The sequence below is a fragment of the Oncorhynchus keta genome, unplaced genomic scaffold (assembly GCF_023373465.1).
Source record: "Oncorhynchus keta strain PuntledgeMale-10-30-2019 unplaced genomic scaffold, Oket_V2 Un_contig_2926_pilon_pilon, whole genome shotgun sequence".
NCBI classification, from domain to species: Eukaryota; Metazoa; Chordata; class Actinopteri; order Salmoniformes; family Salmonidae; genus Oncorhynchus; species Oncorhynchus keta.
Genome location: NW_026286458.1, coordinates 27,583 through 52,983, shown reverse-complemented (window position 1 = coordinate 52,983; position 25,401 = coordinate 27,583). Strand labels below are relative to the sequence as shown.

Here is a 25,401-nt window from a genome sequence, read left to right as displayed (position 1 = left end):
TATTATAATATATACATATCATAATATAATATTATAATATATTATATATATACATTATAATATATACATTATAATATATTATAATTAATAATATAATACATTGGTAATATAATAATATAATATTATATATAATACATTATAATATAATATAATACATTATAATATAATACATTGGTAATATAATACATATATTAATATAATACATTGGTAATATAATATAATATTATAATATAATATTGGTAATATAATATTGGTAATACATTGCAATATAATACATTATAATATAATATAATATAATATTACATTATAATATAATATAATTATAATACATTATAATATAATACATTGGTAATATAATACATTGGTAATATAATATACATTATAATATAATACATTATAATATATATAATATATAATATAATACATTATAATATAATACATTGGTAATATTGGTAATATAATATATAATATTATAATATAATACATTGCATTGGTAATACATTATAATATATACATTATAATATAATAATATAATACATTGGTAATATAATATTGGTAATATATACATTATAATATATACATTGGTTGGTAATATATATATAATATTGGTAATATATATATAATATAATACATTATAATATAATACATTATAATATAATACATTGATAATATATTATATATACATTATAATATATATAATATATTATATATAATACATTGGTAATATAATACATTGCATAATACATTGGTAATATAATACATTATATATAATATATATTGGTATACATTGGTAATATAATACATTATAATATTGGTAATATATAATTATATATATACATTGCAATATAATACATTAATATAATACATTGGTAATATAATACATTGGTAATATATACATTAATAATATAATACATTGGTAATATAATATTATAATATAATAATATAATATATACATTGGTAATAATACATTGGTAATATAATACATTGGTAATATAATATATTATAATATAATACATTATAATATATTACATATAATATAATATATTACATTGGTAATATAATACATTGGTAATATAATACATTGGCAATATAATACATTGGTAATATATACATTGGTAAATATAATATTGGCAATATAATACATTGGTATATACATTATAATATAATATTATAATATAATAATATAATACATTGGTAATATAATACATTGGTAATATAATTATAATATAATACATTGGTAATATAATACATTATAATATAATATATCATAATATAATATTATAATATAATACATTATAATATAATACATTGGTAATATAATACATTATATTATATAATATATACATTGGTATATATACATTGGTAATAAATATTGCATATAATACATTATAATATAATACATTATAATATATACATTGGTAATATAATACATTGGTAATATATTTGGTAATATAATACATTATGGTAATATAATATATATACATTATAATATAAATACATTGGTAATATAATACATTGCAAATATAATACATATAATATAATACATTGGTAATATAATACATTGGTACATTGCAATATACATTGCAATATAATACATTGGTACATTGGTAATATAATACATTGGTAATATAATAATAATACATTGGTAATATTATAATAACATTGGTAATATATTATATATAATATAATACATTGGTAATATATTTATAATACATTGGTAATATAATATATTATAATATAATACATTGGTAATATAATACATTGGTAATATAATACATTGGTAATATAATATAATATAATACATTGCAATATATAATTGGTAATTGGTACATTCATAATATAATACATTATAATATAATATATATATAATACATTATAATATAATACATTGGTAATATATTATAATAATATATATATACATAATATAATACATTATAATATAATACATTGGTAATACATTATAATATATACATTGGTAATATAATACATTATAATATTGGCAATATATATACATTATAATACATTATAATATATTATAATATAAATATATAATAATATATTATAATATAATATATTGGTAATATAATACATTATAATATATTGCATAATATAATATTGGTAATATATACATTGGTAATATAATATTGGTAATATAATATAATTGGTAATATAATTGGTATTATAATATAATACATTGCAATATATACATTGCAATATATACATTGGTAATATAATATTGGTAATATAAATATATATAATATTATAATATTATAATATAATTATAATATATTGTATATAATACATTATAATATAATACATTAATAATATAACATTATAATATTATAATATAATATATAATATAATACATTGGTAATATAATACATTGGTAATATAATATATTGGTAATATAATACATTATAATATAATACATTATAATATAATATATATATACATTGGTAATATACATTATATATAATACATTATAATATAATACATTGGTTATAATATATATATAATTAATATATATAATACTTAAATATAATACATTGGTAATATAATACATTGGTAATATAATACATTGGTAATATAATACATTATAATATATACATTATAATATAATACATTGGTAATATAATATTAACATTGGTATAATTTGGTAATATAATACATTGGTAATATAATATATTATATTGGTAATATAATACATTGGTAATATAATACATCATTATAATATATTACATTATAATATATCATTATAATATATTATAATATAATATATTATAATATAATACATTGGTAATATAATACATTGCAATATATATACATTGGTAATATCATAATATATCATAAATATATTATAATTATAATATAATACATTGCAATATAATACATTGGTAATATAATATATCATAATATAATACATTGGTAATATAATACATTGGTAATATAATACATAATATAATACATTGGTAATATTATAATATAATACATTGACATTATAATATAATACATTATAATATAATATATTATAATACATTGCAATATAATACATTGGTAATATAATACATTGGTAATATATTACATTATAATATAATACATTATAAATATACATTATAATATAATATATTGGTAATATTGGTAATATATAATATAATATATATACATTATAATATAATACATTATAATATATCATTGGTAATATAATATATATAACATATAAATATAATACATTATAATATATATAATATAATATATTGCAATATATAATATAATAATCATAATATATATATATAATATATTATAATATAATATATCATTATACATTATAAATATAATATATCATAATATAATATCATAATATAATATATCATAATATCATTATAATATAATATTATAATATATATTATAATATAATACATTGGTAATATAATACATTATAATATAATATACATAAATAATACATTATAATATAATACATTATAATATATATAATATAATTATAATATAATACATTTATAATATAATACATTATAATATAATATATTATAATATAATACATTGGTAATATAATACATAAATATAATATACATAATATAATATATACATTGGTAATATAATATATTAATATAATATATCATAATATAATATATATATATAAATATATCATAATATAATATATAACATAATACATAAATATAATACATTGGTAATATAATACATCATAATATAATATTCATAATATTCATAATATATACATTAATATTACATAATAATACATTGGTAATATAATACATTGGTAATATAATACATTGGTAATATAATACATTATAATATATCATTGGTAATATAATACATTATAATATAATACATTATAATATATAATACATTATAATATAATATATATACATTTAATATAATACATTGGTAATATAATATATCATAATATAATACATTGGTAATATAATACATTGGTAATATAATATTATAATATAATACATTGGTAATATAATACATTGGTAATATATATAATATAATATATAATATATACATTGGTAATATAATATATATAATACATTGGTATAATACATTAATATAATACATTGGTATATAATACATTGGTAATATAATACATTATAATATATATATATAATATAATACATTATAATATATTATAATATAATACATTGGTAATATAATACATTGGTAATATAATACATAATAATATAATACATTATAATATAATACATTGGTAATATAATATATTATAATATAATACATTATAATATAATATATAATATATATTGTAATATAATATAACATTATAATATATTATAATATAATAATATAATATATCATTGCATATAATATATTATAATATAATATATCATAATATAATACATTGGTAATATAATATATCATAAATATAATATAATATATAATATAATACATTGGTATAATACATTGCAATAATTGGTATATAATATATTAATATAATATAATACATTGGTAATATAATATATCATAATAATTGGTAATATAATTGGCAATATAATATATCATAATATATCATATATAATATATATAATATAATAATATAATACATTGCAATATAATACATTAATATAATATATATATAATAATTATAATATAATACATTGGTAACATAATAATATAATACATTGGTAATATAATACATTGGTAATATATTATCATAATATAATAATTATAATATAATACATTGGTAATATAATACATTGGTAATATAATACATATAATATAATATATCATAATACATTATAATATAATATATATAAATATAATACATTATAATATATTATAATATAATACATTATAATATAATATCATAATATAATACATATAATACATTGGTAATATATACATTGGTAATACATATAATATAATACATTATAATATAATACATTGGTAATATACATTGGTAATATAATACATTGCAATATAATACATTATAATATAATATATCATAATATAATATTATAATATTATCATAATATAATATAATACATTATAATAATATAATATATTGGTAATATAATATATCATAATATAATACATTGTAATATAATATATACATTATAATATAATATATTATAATATAATACATTCATAATATAATACATTATAATATAATACATTATAATATCATAATTATAATATAATCATAATAATACATTATAATATATATACATAATATAATATATTACATAATATAATACATTGGTAATATAATACATTAATATAATATTCATAATATAATACATTGGTAATAATTATAATATAATACATTGGTAATATAATACATTGGTAATATAATATATCATAATATAATACATTATAATATAATACATTGGTAATATAATAATATAATATATCATAATATAATATATCATAATATAATATCATAATCATGGTAATATATATTATAATATAATACATTATAATATAATACATTGGTATAATATAATATATCATTGGTAATATAATACATTATAATATAATACATTAATATATACATTATAATATAATACATTATAATATAATATAATCATAATATAATATACATTGGTAAATATAATATATCATAATATAATATTCATAAATATAATACATTATATATAATAATATATACATTGGTAATATAATACATAATATAATATAATACATTGGTATAATATATATATTATAATATAATATCATTGCAATATACATAATATAATATAATATATTATAATACATTATAATATAATACATTGGTAATATATAATACATTATAATATAATATATCATTATAATATATATATTGGTAATTATAATATAATACATTGCATAATATATATATCATACATTATAATATAATACATTATAATATAATACATTATAATATAATACATCATAATATAATACATTATAATATATCATAAATATATCATAAATATATTACATATAATATTATCATAATATAATACATTATAATATATTACATTAATATAATACATTATAACATAATACATTATAATATAATACATTAATAATAATAATACATTATAATATAATACATAATATAATATATATTGCAATATAATACATTAATATAATATATAATACATTGGTAATATAATATTTACATTATAATATAATATATTGGTATAATATAATACATTATAATAATATAATACATTATAATATAATATAATATAATATATTATAATATATTACATTGGTAATATAATACATTATAATATAATACATTGGTAATATAATACATTGGTAATATAATAATATATATATATAATATAATATATACATTATAATATATTACATTATAATACATTATAATATAATACATTGGTAATATAATACATTATAATACATTGGTAATATAATATCATTATAATATAATATAATTGGTAATATATTAATATAATATATTATAATATAATACATTAATAATATAATATTATATAATTATAATATAATACATTGGTAATATATAATAAATATAATATACATTATAATATATTATAATATAATATAATACATAATATAATACATTATAATATAATACATTAAATATAATATATTATAATATATATAATATAATACATTATTGGTAATATAATACATTGGTATATATATATATATAATACATAATATATACATTATAATATATTACATTATAATATAATACATTGGTAATATAATACATTATAATATAATACATTGGTAATATAATACATTATAATATAATATATCATAATATAATATATTGGTAATACATAATATAAATATAATACATTATAATATATTATAATATAATACATTAAATATATATAATATCATAATATAATACATAAATACATTGTAATACATAATAATACATAATATATAATACATTATAATATAATACATTATAAATATATAATATAATATATCATAATATAATATATTGGTAATATAATACATAATAATATATATAATACATAATATAATATATATAATATAATATAATATATAACATTAATATATTACATTAATAATACATTGGTAATATAATACATTGGTAATATTGGTATAATACATAATATATAATATAATATTATCATAATATAATATATTATAATATAATATCATAAATATTATCATTATAATATAATAACATAATATAATAATATACATTATAATATAATACATTATAATATACATTATAATATAATATATAATATAATATAATATAATACATTATAATATATACATTATAATATATACATAATATAATATATATCATTAATAATATAATACATTGCAATAATATATAATATAATACATTGCAATATAATACATTATATATATAATACATTGGTAATATAATACATTGGTAATATAATATAATATATAATATAATATAATATTGCATTATAATATATATAAATATTGCAATATAATATATATAATATAATACATTGGTATAATATATTACATAATATAATACATTATAATATATATATAATATAATAATATAATATAATACATTGGTATATATAATACATTAAATATAATACATTATAATATTGGTAATATAATACATTGCATAATATAATATATACATTGGTAATATATATAATACATATAATATATCATAATATATTATAATATATAATATAATAACATATAATATAATACATTGCATATAATATAATAAATATAATACATTGGTAATATAATACATTGGTAATATAATATAATTATAATATAATACATAATATAATACATTGCAATATAATATATTATAATATATATTATTATAATATAATACATTATAATACATTATAAATATATTAAATATAATAATATAATACATTAATATATATACATTGCAATATAATATATTACATTATAATATATACATTGGTATAATATATCATAATATTATAATATAATACATTGGTAATATAATACATAATATAATACATAATAATATATATACATTAATATAATATAATATAATATAATATATAATATAATACATCATAATATATATAATACATATATACATCATATATAATATATAATATATAATATAATATATATATTGGTAATATAATATCATTATAATATATCATAATTATAACATAATATATCATAATATCATAATATAATATCATAATATATATATATCATAATATATTGGTAATATAATATATAATATAATACATTATAATATATACATATAATATAATACATTGGTATAATACATTATAATACATTATAATATATAATATAACATTATAATACATTGGTAATATAATATAATATAATACATTATAATATATCATAATACATTATAATATAATACATTAATATATATAATATAATATATATAATATATAATATAATACATACATATAATACATTATAATATAATACATTGCAATATAATACATTATAATATAATATATTGGTAATATAATATATTATAATATTGCAATAATATAATACATTATAATATAATATCATAATACATTATATATAATATAATACATTATAATATAATACATAAACATAATATATTAACAATATATATAACATATAATATAATATATTACATTGGTAATATAATATTATATAATACATTGGTAATATAATATAATATAATAATACATTATAATATTATAATATAATCATTATATATATATCATAATATATTATATACATTATAATATAATATATTGGTAATATAATACATTGGTAATATAATATAATATCATAATATAATATATTGGTAATATATATAATATAATATACATTATAATATATACATTGCAATATAATACATTATAATATAATACATTATAATATAATACATTATAATATAATATATCATAATATAATATATTATAATATAATATAATATATTAATATATATAATATAATACATAAATATAATACATTATAATATAATATATTGGTAATATAATACATTAATATATACATTGCAATATAATACATTGCAATATATTATATAATATAATACATTAATATAATATAATATAAATATAATACATTATAATATAATACATTGCAATATAATACATTATAATATAATATTATAATATACATTGGTATAATACATTGGTAATATAATACATCAATATATTACATTGGTAATATATACATTATAATATATTATATCATAATATATTATAATATAATATATAATATAATATATCATAATATAATATATAAATATATAATACATTATAATATAATACATATATATATACATTATAATATAATACATTGGTAATATATATAATATATAATACATCATAATATAATACATCATAATATAATATACATAAATATAATACATTATAATATAATACATTGGTAATATATATCATAATAATACATTGGTACATATAATACATAATATAATACATTATAATATATATAATACATTGGTAATATATTAATTAATATATATAATATATATACATTGGTAATATAATACATCATAATATATACATTATAATACATTATAATATAATACATTGGTAATATAATATATAATATTGTATATCATAATATAATACATTATAATATAATACATTGGTAATATAATATATATTATAATATAATATAATATATCATAATATAATATATACATTATAATATATCATAATATATCATAATATAACATTGGTAATATATTATCATAACATAATACATTGGTAATATAATATATCATAATATAATACATTGGTAATATATCATAATTAATATATATATATATATATATATAATATATATAATACATTATAATACATTGGTAATATAATACATTGGTAATATAATACATTATAATATAATAATATAATACATTGGTAATATTATCATATAATACATTATAATATAATATATCATAATATAATACATCATAATATAATACATTAATCATAATATAATACATTATAATATAATACATTATAATATAATACATTGGTAATATAATATAATATAATACATATAATATAATACATTATAATATAATATATAATATAATATATTAATATAATATATTGGTAATATAACATAATATATCATAATATAATACATTGGTAATATAATATATCATAATATAATATATCATAATATACATTTGGTAATATAATACATTATAATATAATACATTATAATACATTATAATATAATATATTATAATATAATAATAATATAATACATATAATATAATACATTGGTAATATAATACATTGGTAATATAATACATTAATATATTACATTATAATATAATACATTGGTAATAAATATTATCATAATATAATACATTAATATATAATAATATATACATTGGCAATATAATACATTGGTAATATAATACATTGTAATATATACATTATAATATAATACATTATAATATAATACATAATATATTACATTAAATATATATAATATCATAATATAATACATTATAATATAATATATCATAATATAATATTGTTGGTAATATATAATACATTATATATAATATTATAATACATTATAATATAATACATTGGATAATATAATACATTATAATATAATATATCATAATATATAATACATCATAATATATACATTATAATATAATACATTAATATAATATATCATTAAATATAATACATCATATATACATTATAATATATATCATATAATATAATACATTATAATATAGAAGGTAATACATGTCAAATATAATCATAATATATTATATTATAATACATTTAATATAATACATCATAATATAATATATTGACATTAGAATATAATACATTGTAATATATGTCATAATATTACATTATAATATAATACATTGTAATATAATATCATAATATAATACATTGGCAATATATTATAATATAATATAAACTATCATAATATAATACATTATAATATAATATATTGGTAATATAATATATTATAATATAATACATTGGGGATAATACATTGGTAATATAATACATAATATAATACATCATAATACATTGTATATAATATAATACATTGAATATAATACATTGTGTATAACATATTGGGGGATTGGTAATATAATACATTATAACATAATAATATAATACATTATAATATATATATCATAATATAATACATTATAATATATTAATTGTGTATAATACATTGACAGCAATATAATACATTGTGTAATATATTGGGGGATAATACATTGGCATATATAATATAACATTGTAATATCTACATTGGGGGATAACATTGCAATATAGAATTGTGTAATATAATACATTATAATATATTGGCAATATAATTATTATTATAATATATCTACATTGGGGATTGGTAATATAAGAATATAATTATAATACATTGTCATAACATATCATAACATAATACATTGGCATAATATATTAAATATATACATTAAATAATACATTATAATAACATTGGTAATATAATACATCATAACATAATACATTGGGGAATATAATACATTATAATATAATATATCATAATATAATAAGGTTCATAATATAATACATTGGGGAATATAATATTAAATATAATACATCATAATATAATACATTGGAAATATATCATAAGGTTCATAATACATCTAATCATAATATATCATAACATAATAGCATCATAACATTGTAATATAATACATTATCATAAATTGGTAATGATAATATAATACATCATAATAATCATAACATAATATATAATACATCATAACATATGATTATAATATAATACATAATACATTAATATATTACATTAATATAAAGGTTGTGTGTAATACATTAATATAATATATTAGCATAAGGTTGTAATATAATACATTGGCAGCAGAAGGTTGTAACATAATACATTAATTGACATCATAATACAGATTGTGTAATATAATACATTGATAAGACATTGGTTATAATATCATGTATAATACATTGCAATATAATATATCATGTAATACATCATAATATAATATATCATAATATAATATATCATAATAAAGAAGGTTAAATATAATATTGGCATCAGAAGGTTGTGTGTCTGTCATAACATAATACAGCAGAAGGTAATGTGTGTCTGTCTGGGGATTGGGCAACAGAAGGTTGTGTGTCTGTCTGGGGGATTGACATAACATAATACATCATAATGGGGATTGGGACAGCAGAGCAGAAGGTTGTGTGTCTGTCTGGGGGATTGAGCAGGAGGTTGTGTGTCTGTCTGGGAGATTGAGAGCAGAGCAGGAGGTGGTGTGTCTGTCTGGGAGATTGAGAGCAGAGCAGGAGGTGGTGTGTCTGTCTGGGAGATTGAGAGCAGAGCAGGAGGTGGTGTGTCTGTCTGGGGGATTGGCAGCAGAAGGTTGTGTGTCTGTCTGGGGGATTGGCAGCAGAAGGTTGTGTGTCTGTCTGGGGGATTGGCAGCAGAAGGTTGTGTGTCTGTCTGGGGGATTGGCAGCAGAAGGTTGTGTGTCTGTCTGGGGGATTGGCAGCAGAAGGTTGTGTGTCTGTCTGGGGGATTGGCAGCAGAAGGTTGTGTGTCTGTCTGGGGGATTGGCAGCAGAAGGTTGTGTGTCTGTCTGGGGTTTGAGCAGCAGAAGGTTGTGTGTGCAGCTCTTAGGGTGTGTATGGTATTACCCAGGGAGGATAGAGTTCCAATGACTGGGCCAATTACGGACCTCCCTCTCTGTTCCTCTCTGTCCTTTCCTCTGTCTCTCTCACTCCGTCCATCAGCCTGTTTTAGTCTCAACACTGTTCTCCGTCTCTCTCAGGACCTGGACAAGCCAGCCAGTATGACAGGCCGGATGAAGGGAGGAGGAGGAATAGGAGGAGGAGAGGAGGAGAGGGGTCAGGCCCCTTCCAGCAGACCATATCCCCCAGGACTACAGCCCGGAGGTCTGTCTGTCTGTCTGTCTGTCTGTCTGTCTGTCTGTCTGTCTGTCTGTCGGTTTCTAGAATGTTCTGACCTGCATCGGTCGTTTCCTGTCTGTCTGTCTGTCTGTCTGTCTGTCTGTCTGTCTGTCGGTTTCTAGAATGTTCTGACCTGCATCGGTCGTTTCCTGTCTGTCTGTCTGTCTGTCTGTCTGTCTGTCTGTCTGTCTGTCTGTCTGTCTGTCTGTCTGTCTGTTTGTTTGTCTGTCTGTCTGTCTGTCTGTCTGTCTGTTGTCTGTCTGTCTGTTGGCCTGCCAGGAGGTTTCTTTTCTTTCTCTGTCTGTCTGTCTGTCTGTCTGTCTGTCTGTCTGTCTGTCTGTCTGTCTGTCTGTCTGTTTCTGAATGTTCTGACCTGCATCGTTTCCTGTCTGTCTGTCTCTGTCACTGTCTCCGTCTTCTCTGTCTGTCTGTCTGTCTGTCTGTCTGTCTGTCTGTCTGTCTGTCTGCTCCCCAATTCTTTCTTTCTTTCTTTCTGTCTGTCTGTCTGTCTGTCTGTCTGTCTGTCTGTCTGTCTGTCTGTCTGCTCCCCAATTCTTTCTTTCTGTCTGTCTGTCTGTCTGTCTGTCTGTCTGTCTGTCTGTCTGCCTGCCTGCCTGCCTGCCTGCCTGCCTGCCTGCCTGCAAGCCTGTCTGCCTGCCTGCCTGCCTGCCTGTCTGCCTGCCTGCCTGTCTGTCTGTCTGTCTGTCTGTCTGTCTGTCTGTCTGTCTGTCTGTCTGTCTGGGCTTGTTGTCATGGGAAACATGTTAACGTTGCCAAGGCTTGTGAAGTAGATAATAAACAAAGTGAAATAAACAATAAAAATTACTCACAGAAGTTCCCAAAAAATAAATACATTTAAAATGTCATTTTATGTGCAAATAGTTAAAGAACAAAAGGGAAAATAAATAAGCATAAATATGGGTTGTATTTATAATGGTGTTTGTTCTTCACTGGTTGCCCTTTTCTCGTGGCAACGGGTCACAAATCTTGCTGCTGTGAAGTCACACTGTGGTATTTCACCCAGTCGATATGGGAGTTTATCAAAATTGGGTTTGTTTTCTAATTCTTTGTGTATCTGTGTAATCTGAGGGAAATATGTCTCTCTAATATGGTCATACATTGGGCAGGAGGTTAGGAAGTGCAGCTCAGTTTCCACCTCATTTTGTGGGCAGTGAGCACATAGCCTGTCTTCTCTTGAGAGCCATGTCTGCCTACGGCGGCCTTTCTCAATAGCAAGGCTATGCTCACTGAGTCTCTACAAAGCTTTCCTTAAGTTTGGGTCAGTCACAGTGGACAGGTATTCTGCCACTGTGTCCTCTCTGTTTAGGGTCAGTCACAGTGCTCAGGTATTCTGCCACTGTGTACTCTCAGTTTAGGGTCAGTCACAGTGGTCAGGTATTCTGCCACTGTGTCCTCTCTGTTTAGGGTCAGTCACAGTGGTCAGGTATTCTGCCACTCTCTGTTTAGGGTCAGTCACAGTGCTCAGGTATTCTGCCACTGTGTCCTCTCTGTTTAGGGTCAGTCACTGTGCTCAGGTATTCTGCCACTGTGTACTCTCTGTTTAGGGTCAGTCACAGTGCTCAGGTATTCTGCCACTGTGTACTCTCTGTTTAGGGTCAGTCACAGTGCTCAGGTATTCTGCCACTGTGTACTCTCTGTTTAGGGTCAGTCACTGTGCTCAGGTATTCTGCCACTGTGTCCTCTCAGTTTAGGGTCAGTCACAGTGGTCAGGTATTCTACCACTCTCTGTTTAGGGTCAGTCACAGTGCTCAGGTATTCTGCCACTGTGTCCTCTCTGTTTAGGGTCAGTCACAGTGCTCAGGTATTCTGCCACTGTGTCCTCTCAGTTTAGGGTCAGTCACAGTGCTCAGGTATTCTGCCACTGTGTACTCTCTGTTTAGGGTCAGTCACAGTGGTCAGGTATTCTACCACTCTCTGTTTAGGGTCAGTCACAGTGGTCAGGTATTCTGCCACTGGGTCCTCTCTGTTTAGGGTCAGTCACTGTGCTCAGGTATTCTGCCACTGTGTACTCTCTGTTTAGGGCCAAATAGCATTCTAGTTTGCCCTGTTTTGTTGTTAATTACTTGACACATTGGAAATAATTATATTTTTGTTTTCTCATGATTTGGTTGGGTCTAATTGTGCTGCTGTCCTGGGGCTCTTAGGGGACTCTTCTCCAGGTTCATCTCTCTGTAGGGTGTGTTTGTGTTTGTGAACAGAGCCCCAGGACCAGCTTGCTTAGGGGACTCTTCTCCAGGTTCATCTCTCTGTAGGGTGTGTTTGTGAACAGAGCCCCAGGACCAGCTTGCTTAGGGGACTCTTCTCCAGGTTCATCTCTCTGTGGGGTGTGTTTGTGTTTGAGAACAGAGACCCAGGACCAGCTTGCTTAGGGGACTCTTCTCCAGGTTCATCTCTGTAGGGTGTGTTTGTGAACAGAGCCCCAGGACCAGCTTGCTTAGGGAACTCTTCTCCAGGGGTCTCTCTGTAGGGTGTGTTTGTGAACAGAGCCCCAGGACCAGCTTGCTTAGGGGACTCTTCTCCAGGTTCATCTCTCTGTAGGGTGTGTTTGTGTTTGTGAACAGAGCCCCAGGACCAGCTTGCTTAGGGGACTCTTCTCCAGGTTCATCTCTCTGTAGGGTGTGTTTGTGAACAGAGCCCCAGGACCAGCTTGCTTAGGGAACTCTTCTCCAGGTTCATCTCTCTGTAGGGTGTGTTTGTGAACAGAGCCCCAGGACCAGCTTGCTTAGGGGACTCTTCTCCAGGTTCATCTCTCTGTAGGGTCTGTTTGTGAACAGAGCCCCAGGACCAACTTGCTTAGGGGACTCTTCTCCAGGTTCATCTCTCTGTGGGGTGTGTTTGTGTTTGAGAACAGAGCCCCAGGACCAGCTTGCTTAGGGGACTCTTCTCCAGGTTCATCTCTCTGTAGGGTCTGTTTGTGAGCAGAGCCCCAGGACCAGCTTGCTTAGGGGACTCTTCTCCAGGCTCATCTCTCTGTAGGGTGTGTTTGTGAACAGAGCCCCAGGACCAGCTTGCTTAGGGAACTCTTCTCCAGGTTCATCTCTCTGTAGGGTGTGTTTGTGTTTGTGAACAGAGCCCCAGGACCAGCTTGCTTAGGGGACTCTTCTCCAGGTTCATCTCTCTGTAGGGTCTGTTTGTGAACAGAGCCCCAGGACCAGCTTGCTTAGGGAACTCTTCTCCAGGTTCATCTCTCTGTAGGGTGTGTTTGTGTTTGTGAACAGAGCCCCAGGACCAGCTTGCTTAGGGAACTCTTCTCCAGGTTCATCTCTCTGTAGGGTGTGTTTGTGTTTGTGAACAGAGCCCCAGGACCAGCTTGCTTAGGGGACTCTTCTCCAGGTTCATCTCTCTGTAGGGTGTGTTTGTGAACAGAGCCCCAGGACCAGCTTGCTTAGGGAACTCTTCTCCAGGTTCATCTCTCTGTAGGGTGTGTTTGTGTTTGTGAACAGAGCCCCAGGACCAGCTTGCTTAGGGAACTCTTCTCCAGGTTCATCTCTCTGTAGGGTGTGTTTGTGTTTGTGAACAGAGCCCCAGGACCAGCTTGCTTAGGGGACTCTTCTCCAGGTTCATCTCTCTATGGGGTGTGTTTGTGAACAGAGCCCCAGGACCAGAGAGAGACCTAAGACAATAACATAGCAAGGCAGCAACACAACATGACAACAACATGGTAGCACCACAACATAACAACAACATGGTAGCACCACAACATGACAACAACATGGTAGCATCACAACAACATGGTAGCAACACAACATGACAACAACATGGTAGCAACACAACATGGTAGCAACACAACATGACAACAACATGGTAGCACCACAACATGACAACAACATGGTAGCATCGCAACAACATGGTAGCAACACAACATGACAACAACATGGTAGCAACACAACATGACAACACAGCATGGTAGCAACACAACATGGTAGCAACACAACATAACAACAACATGGTAGCAACACAACATGACAACAACATGGTAGCATCACAACATGACAACACAGCATGACAACAACATGGTAGCAACACAAACATGGTAGCAACACAACATAACAACAACATGGTAGCAACACAACATAACAACAACATGGTAGCAACACAGCATGACAACAACATGGTAGCAACACAACATAACAACAACATGGTAGCATCACAACATGACAACACAGCATGGTAGCAACACAACATAACAACAACATGGTAGCAACACAGCATGACAACAACATGGTAGCAACACAACATGACAACACAGCATGGTAGCAACACAACATGACAACACAGCATGGTAGCAACACAACATGACAACAACATGGTAGCATCACAACATGACAACACAGCATGGTAGCAACACAACATGGTAGCAACACAGCATGACAACAACGTGGTAGCAACACAGCATGACAACAACGTGGTAGCAACACAACATGACAACACAGCATGGTAGCAACACAACATGGTAGCAACACAGCATGACAACAACGTGGTAGCAACACAACATGACAACAACATGGTAGCATCACAACATGACAACACAGCATGGTAGCAACACAACATGACAACACAGCATGGTAGCAACACAACATGACAACAACATGGTAGCATCACAACATGACAACACAGCATGGTAGCAACACAACATGGTAGCAACACAGCATGACAACAACGTGGTAGCAACACAGCATGACAACAACGTGGTAGCAACACAACATGACAACACAGCATGGTAGCAACACAACATGGTAGCAACACAGCATGACAACAACGTGGTAGCAACACAACATGACAACAGCATGGTAGCAACACAACATGACAACAACATGGTAGAAACACAACATGACAACAACATGGTAGCAACACAACATGACAACACCATGGTAGCAACACAACATGACAACAACATGGTAGCAACACAACATGACAACACCATGGTAGCAACACAACATGACAACACCATGGTAGCAACACAACATGACAACAACATGGTAGCAACACAACATGACAACACCATGGTAGCAACACAACATGACAACAACATGGTAGCAACACAACATGACAACACCATGGTAGCAACACAACATGACAACAACATGGTAGCAACACAACATGACAACAACATGGTAGCAACACAACATGACAACAACATGGTAGCAACACAACATGACAACAACATGGTAGCAACACAACATGACAACAGCATGGTAGCAACACAACATGACAACATGGTACAACACAACATGGTAGCAACACAACATGACAACAACATGGTAGCAACACAACATGACAACACCATGGTAGCAACACAACATGACAACACAGCATGGTAGCAACACAACATGGTAGCAACACAACATGACAACAACATGGTAGAAACACAACATGACAACAACATGGTAGCAACACAACATGACAACACCATGGTAGCAACACAACATGACAACAACATGGTAGCAACACAACATGACAACAACGTGGTAGCAACTCAACATGACAACAACATGGTAGAAACACAACATGACAACAACATGGTAGCAACACAACATGACAACAACGTGGTAGCAACACAACATGACAACAACATGGTAGCAACACAACATGACAACACCATGGTAGCAACACAACATGACAACAACATGGTAGCAACACAACATGACAACACCATGGTAGCAACACAACATGACAACAACATGGTAGCAACACAACATGACAACACCATGGTAGCAACTCAACATGACAACAGCATGGTAGCAACACAACATGACAACACAGCATGGTAGCAACACAACATGGTAGCAACACAACATGACAACAACATGGTAGCAACACAACATGACAACACCATGGTAGCAACACAACATGACAACACCATGGTAGAAACACAACATGACAACAACATGGTAGCAACACAACATGACAACACCATGGTAGCAACACAACATGACAACAACATGGTAGCAACACAACATGACAACAACGTGGTAGCAACTCAACATGACAACAACATGGTAGAAACACAACATGACAACAACATGGTAGCAACACAACATGACAACAACGTGGTAGCAACTCAACATGACAACAACATGACAACAGCTGCTGTCTCTGTGTTCCTGTTTAAACCAGGCCTCTCTCTGTGTCCCTGTTTAAACCAGGCCTCTCTCTGTGTTCCTGTTTAAACCAGGCCTCTCTCTGTGTTCCTGTTTAAACCAGGCCTCTCTCTCTGTGTTCCTGTTTAAACCAGGCCTCTCTCTCTCTCTGTGTTCCTGTTTAAACCAGGCCTCTCTCTCTCTCTCTCTCTGTGTCCCTGTTTAAACCAGGCCTCTCTCTCTCTCTCTGTGTTCCTGTTTAAACCAGGCCTCTCTCTGTGTTCCTGTTTAAACCAGGCCTCTCTCTGTGTTCCTGTTTAAACCAGGCCTCTCTCTGTGTTCCTGTTTAAACCAGGCCTCTCTCTCTCTCTCTGTGTGTTCCTGTTTAAACCAGGCCTCTCTCTGTGTTCCTGTTTAAACCAGGCCTCTCTGTGTGTTCCTGTTTAAACCAGGCCTCTCTCTGTGTTCCTGTTTAAACCAGGCCTCTCTCTCTCTGTGTTCCTGTTTAAACCAGGCCTCTCTCTCTCTCTCTCTGTGTTCCTGTTTAAACCAGGCCTCTCTCTGTGTTCCTGTTTAAACCAGGCCTCTCTCTCTCTCTGTGTTCCTGTTTAAACCAGGCATCTCTCTCTCTGTGTTCCTGTTTAAACCAGGCCTCTCTCTGTGTTCCTGTTTAAACCAGGCCTCTCTCTGTGTTCCTGTTTAAACCAGGCCTCTCTCTGTGTTCCTGTTTAAACCAGGCCTCTCTCTGTGTTCCTGTTTAAACCAGGCCTCTCTGTGTGTTCCTGTTTAAACCAGGCCTCTCTCTCTGTGTTCCTGTTTAAACCAGGCCTCTCTCTCTCTGTGTGTGTTCCTGTTTAAACCAGGCCTCTCTCTCTCTGTGTGTGTTCCTGTTTAAACCAGGCATCTCTCTCTGATCTCATACATAATAAACCACTACTGGAAGTGGTTTCAGTGATATCTAATGATTCAGGGGTTGGTTTTATGTTCAGCGGTTAGGCTTTTGTTTTAGTGAGATGAAGCTTCCTTTCAGAAAGTCCTGGTGATCTTGATGCTTTGCCCTATACCCTAAACCAGGGGTGTCAAACTCATTTCGCATCGTGGGCCACATACGGCCTAGGGAGATGTCAAGTGGGCCGGACCATTAAAATTATACCATACTCTGCTATAAATAACCAAGAAGCACAAGAACATTAGGAAAATATTGAAATTTAATGAACTATCCCTTTACAAAACATTTCATGAAACACCTCATATTTCCTTAGACAAATGTGCAATTTACTTTTATCATTCACAAATATGCATTGCAACTGATCCCACTGATTGTACAAAGGCACAAAACTTTAATTGGTACTGAAAAATATAGTAATGCACTTTAAGATTAAATGAGACTTTTAAAGAAAGGAATTTTTAAACCACTTACACATACGCATATAAAATCTAAATGTAATCCCTGTACACCTTCCTAAGTTTTAAATTTGTAATGAAGAAAGTGTTCTGTCCTGTAAATCTGTAAACTTCATACATGAAACATACATACACATACAATACATACTGAAAATGTATGGAGTTGTATGAACAGTAAATACCATCACACAACTTTTGTTTTGAAGCTGCTGACTAACATTAAAGTGCACATTTTTTAAATCACCACAGTAAGGATTCATCTTCACAGAGCTGTATTCTTTCAATGCAAACAGTATCTAAGGCAGCATTTTAAAGGTGTTAGTCTAGTTTTTCGCTGTGATGAGTCTCGTAGTGGCGTGTATTATATTCCTTCAATACCGAAAACTTGTTGCAAACACACCAAGCACAAAGGTTTTCCGTGCATCTCTGTTAATAAATAGGACGTGGTCCATTTTTCTTTGAAAATTCTACACTCCTTATCTACTTTTCTCCGTTTGGATAACGACATTTTGGCTAATGAGGGTGTAGCGGAGAGGTAGAGACCAAGGTATTAACAACGTCGTAACAAGCAGCAGATGGCGCATTGATACCGTTGCTGTTTTCAGTCTGTCTCAGTGATGCGGCTTGTCTTCTACTCTGATGGAAAGAGTGCGCCCCTTAGCGGATAATCCATGAATTGCAGCGAATTAAAAATATTAATTCCATGTCTTTTATGCATTTTTTCCACTTTCAAATTATCCTGCGGGCCTGATCGAACCTCCTTGGGGGCCGGTTCCGGCCCGCGGGCCGTATGTTTGACACCCCTGCCCTAAACCCTCTGTTGGGTATAGGGTGTTCCCTAACCCTGTACCCTAAATCTGTCCTCTGTACCCTAACCCTACATCCTAAACCCTAAGCTTGTTCCCTGTCTGTCTGCTACCCAGCTGTATCCTAACCCTGTCTGTCTGCTACCAAGCTGTATCCTAACCCTGTCTGTCTGCTACCCAGCTGTATCCTAACCCTGTCTGTCTTCTACCAAGCTGTATCCTAACCCTGTCTGTCTGCTACCCAGCTGTATCCTAACCCTGTCTGTCTACTACCCAGCTGTATCCTAACCCTGTCTGTCTACTACCCAGCTGTATCCTAACCCTGTCTGTCTACTACCCAGCTGTATCCTAACCCTGTCTGTCTACTACCCAGCTGTATCCTAACCCTGTCTGTCTACTACCCAGCTGTATCCTAACTCTGTCTGTCTGCTACCCAGCTGTATCCTAACCCTGTCTGTCTGCTACCCAGCTGTATCCTAACCCTGTCTGTCTACTACCCAGCTGTATCCTAACCCTGTCCCCTGTCTGTCTACTACCCAGCTGTATCCTAACCCTGTCTGTCTACTACCCAGCTGTATCCTAACCCTGTCTGTCTACTACCCAGCTGTATCCTAACCCTGTCTGTCTACTACCCAGCTGTATCCTAACCCTGTCTGTCTGCTACCCAGCTGTATCCTAACCCTGTCTGTCTGCTACCCAGCTGTATCCTAACCCTGTCTGTCTGCTACCAAGCTGTATCCTAACCCTGTCTGTCTGCTACCCAGCTGTATCCTAACCCTGTCTGTCTACTACCCAGCTGTATCCTAACCCTGTCTGTCTACTACCCAGCTGTATCCTAACCCTGTCTGTCTACTACCCAGCTGTATCCTAACCCTGTCTGTCTACTACCCAGCTGTATCCTAACCCTGTCTGTCTACTACCCAGCTGTATCCTAACCCTGTCTGTCTGCTACCCAGCTGTATCCTAACCCTGTCTGTCTGCTACCCAGCTGTATCCTAACCCTGTCTGTCTACTACCCAGCTGTATCCTAACCCTGTCCCCTCTCTGTCTACTACCCAGCTGTATCCTAACCCTGTCTGTCTACTACCCAGCTGTATCCTAACCCTGTCTGTCTACTACCCAGCTGTATCCTAACCCTGTCTGTCTACTACCCAGCTGTATCCTAACCCTGTCTGTCTACTACCCAGCTGTATCCTAACCCTGTCTGTCTACTACCCAGCTGTATCCTAACTCTGTCTGTCTGCTACCCAGCTGTATCCTAACCCTGTCTGTCTGCTACCCAGCTGTATCCTAACCCTGTCTGTCTACTACCCAGCTGTATCCTAACCCTGTCCCCTGTCTGTCTACTACCCAGCTGTATCCTAACCCTGTCTGTCTGCTACCCAGCTGTATCCTAACCCTGTCTGTCTACTACCCAGCTGTATCCTAACCCTGTCCCCTGTCTGCTACCCAGCTGTATCCTAACCCTGTCTGTCTACTACCCAGCTGTATCCTAACCCTGTCTCCTGTCTGTCTGCTACCCAGCTATATCCTAACCCTGTCTGTCTACTACCAAGCTGTATCCTAACCCTGTCTGTCTACTACCCAGCTGTATCCTAACCCTGTCTGTCTACTACCCAGCTGTATCCTAACCCTGCCTGTCTACTACCCAGCTGTATCCTAACCCTGTCTGTCTGCTACCAAGCTGTATCCTAACCCTGTCTGTCTACTACCAAGCTGTATCCTAACCCTGTCTGTCTACTACCAAGCTGTATCCTAACCCTGTCTGTCTACTACCCAGCTGTATCCTAACCCTGTCTGTCTACTACCCAGCTGTATCCTAACCCTGTCTGTCTACTACCCAGCTGTATCCTAACCCTGTCTCCTGTCTGTCTACTACCCAGCTGTATCCTAACCCTGTCTGTCTGCTACCCAGCTGTATCCTAACCCTGTCTGTCTGCTGTCCAGCTGTATCCTAACCCTGTCTCCTGTCTGTCTGCTACCCAGCTGTATCCTAACCCTGTCTGTCTGCTACCCAGCTGTATCCTAACCCTGTCTCCTGTCTGTCTACTACCCAGCTGTATCCTAACCCTGTCTCCTGTCTGTCTGCTACCCAGCTGTATCCTAACCCTGTCTCCTGTCTGTCTGCTACCCAGCTGTATCCTAACCCTGTCTCCTGTCTGTCTGCTGCCCAGCTGTATCCTAACCCTGTCTGTCTGTCTGTCTCACTACCAGCTGTATCCTAACCCTGTCTGTCTACTACCCAGCTGTATCCTAACCCTGTCTGTCTGCTACCCAGCTGTATCCTAACCCTGTCTGTCTGCTACCCAGCTGTATCCTAACCCTGTCTGTCTACTACCCAGCTGTATCCTAACCCTGTCTGTCTGCTACCCAGCTGTATCCTAACCCTGTCTGTCTGCTACCCAGCTGTGCCAGTGCTTCCAGTGATGGGAGGGATGATACCCCCTATACCCACAATGCCAAGCCCTTCCCACCATCAGTACCACCAGCTTCCTTCCTCGCCCCCTGCTGGCCGCCACCCCTATCACACCCAGCCTACCGCTCCTGCCTCACCCCCTGCTGGCCGCCACCCCTATCACACCCAGCCTACCGCTCCTGCCTCACCCCCTGCTGCCTACCACCCCTACCACACCCAGCCTACCTCTCCCGCCTCGCCCCCTGCTGCCCGCCACCTCTACCACACCCAGCCTACCTCTCCTGCCTCACCCCCTGCTGCCCGCCACCCCTACCACACCCAGCCTCCTGCTCGGGCACCTTCAGCTCCCCCAACCACTACTGCTACACCCCCTGCTGCCCCTCCCCTTGCCATGCCCCCCCTCCATGGGATGCCACTCATGCCTTCCATACCAGGCCTACCTCTGATGCCAGGTGTGATGCCAGGTGTGATGCCAGGTATGGTGTGTTAGTGTGTTTATCATGCAGTGTTACTGTACCCTGTCCCCTACCCTGTACCCTACCCTGTCCCCTGCCCTGTACCCTGCCCTGTACCCTACCCTGTACCGTACCCTGTCCCCTGCCCTGTACCGTACCCTGTACCCTACCCTGTCCCCTGCCCTGTACCCTGCCCTGTACCCTACCCTGTACCGTACCCTGTCCCGTACCCTGTACCGTACCCTGTACCCTACCCTGTCCCCTGCCCTGTACCCTGCCCTGTACCCTACCCTGTACCCCTGCCCTGTCCCCTGCCCTGTACCCTGCCCTGTACCCTACCCTGTACCGTACCCTGTACCCTACCCTGTACCCTACCCTGTACCCTATCCTGTACCCTACCCTGTACCCTATCCTGTACCATACCCTGTACCCTATCCTGTACCCTACCCTGTACCCTACCCTGTACCCTATCCTGTACCATACCCTGTACCCTATCCTGTCCCCTGCCCTGTACCCTGTACCCTGCCCTGTGCCCTGTACCCTGCCCTGTACCCTATCCTGTCCACTGCCCTGTACCCTGTACCCTGCCCTGTGCCCTGTACCCTGCCCTGTACCCTATCCTGTACCCTATCCTGTCCCCTGCCCTGTACCGTACCCTGCCCTGTACCGTACCCTGCCCTGTACCGTACCCTGCCCTGTACCGTACCCTGCCCTGTACCGTACCCTGTACCCTACCCTGTACCCTACCCTGTACCCTATCCTGTACCATACCCTGTACCGTACCCTGTACCGTGCCCTGTACCCTGCCCTGTACCCTGCCCTGTACCCTGCCCTGTACCCTGCCCTGTACCCTGCCCTGTACCGTACCCTACCCTGTACCCTATCCTGTACCATACCCTGTACCGTACCCTGTACCGTGCCCTGTACCCTGCCCTGTACCCTGCCCTGTACCCTGCCCTGTACCCTGCCCTGTACCCTGCCCTGTACCGTACCCTACCCTGTACCCTATCCTGTACCATACCCTGTACCGTACCCTGTACCGTGCCCTGTACCCTACCCTGTCCCCTGCCCTGTACCCTATCCTGTACCCTGCCCTGTACCCTACCCTGTCCCCTACCCTGTACCGTACCCTGTACCCTACCCTGTCCCCTGCCCTGTACCCTATCCTGTCCCCTGCCCTGTACCGTACCCTGTACCCTGCCCTGTACCGTACCCTGCCCTGTACCGTACCCT

The 25,401-nt window shown here is 30.9% G+C and overlaps 1 protein-coding gene and 1 long non-coding RNA gene across 3 annotated transcripts in view; both read left to right on the top strand.

The window, feature by feature from the left end:
- Window positions 1–12,847: 12,847 nt before the first annotated feature.
- LOC127923315 (unconventional myosin-XV-like) overlaps window positions 12,848–25,401 on the top strand; it is a gene marked incomplete at both ends in the record, with an annotated part of 38,208 nt that continues 25,654 nt past the window's right edge. Inside the window, one exon of the mRNA XM_052507314.1 lies at window positions 12,848–12,971. Coding sequence (XP_052363274.1) covers window positions 12,848–12,971 — 124 coding nt within the window. The remainder of the gene's footprint in view (window positions 12,972–25,401) is intronic.
- Window positions 14,973–16,083, top strand: LOC127923314 (uncharacterized). Of its 2 annotated transcripts, none has more exons than XR_008114084.1 (3): window positions 14,973–15,243; window positions 15,530–15,748; window positions 16,039–16,083. It is a non-coding gene; the product is annotated as an uncharacterized LOC127923314 (long non-coding RNA). The 2 variants fall into 2 exon arrangements; XR_008114085.1 differs by lacking the exon at window positions 16,039–16,083 and having other exon boundaries at window positions 15,530–15,606; window positions 15,678–15,780.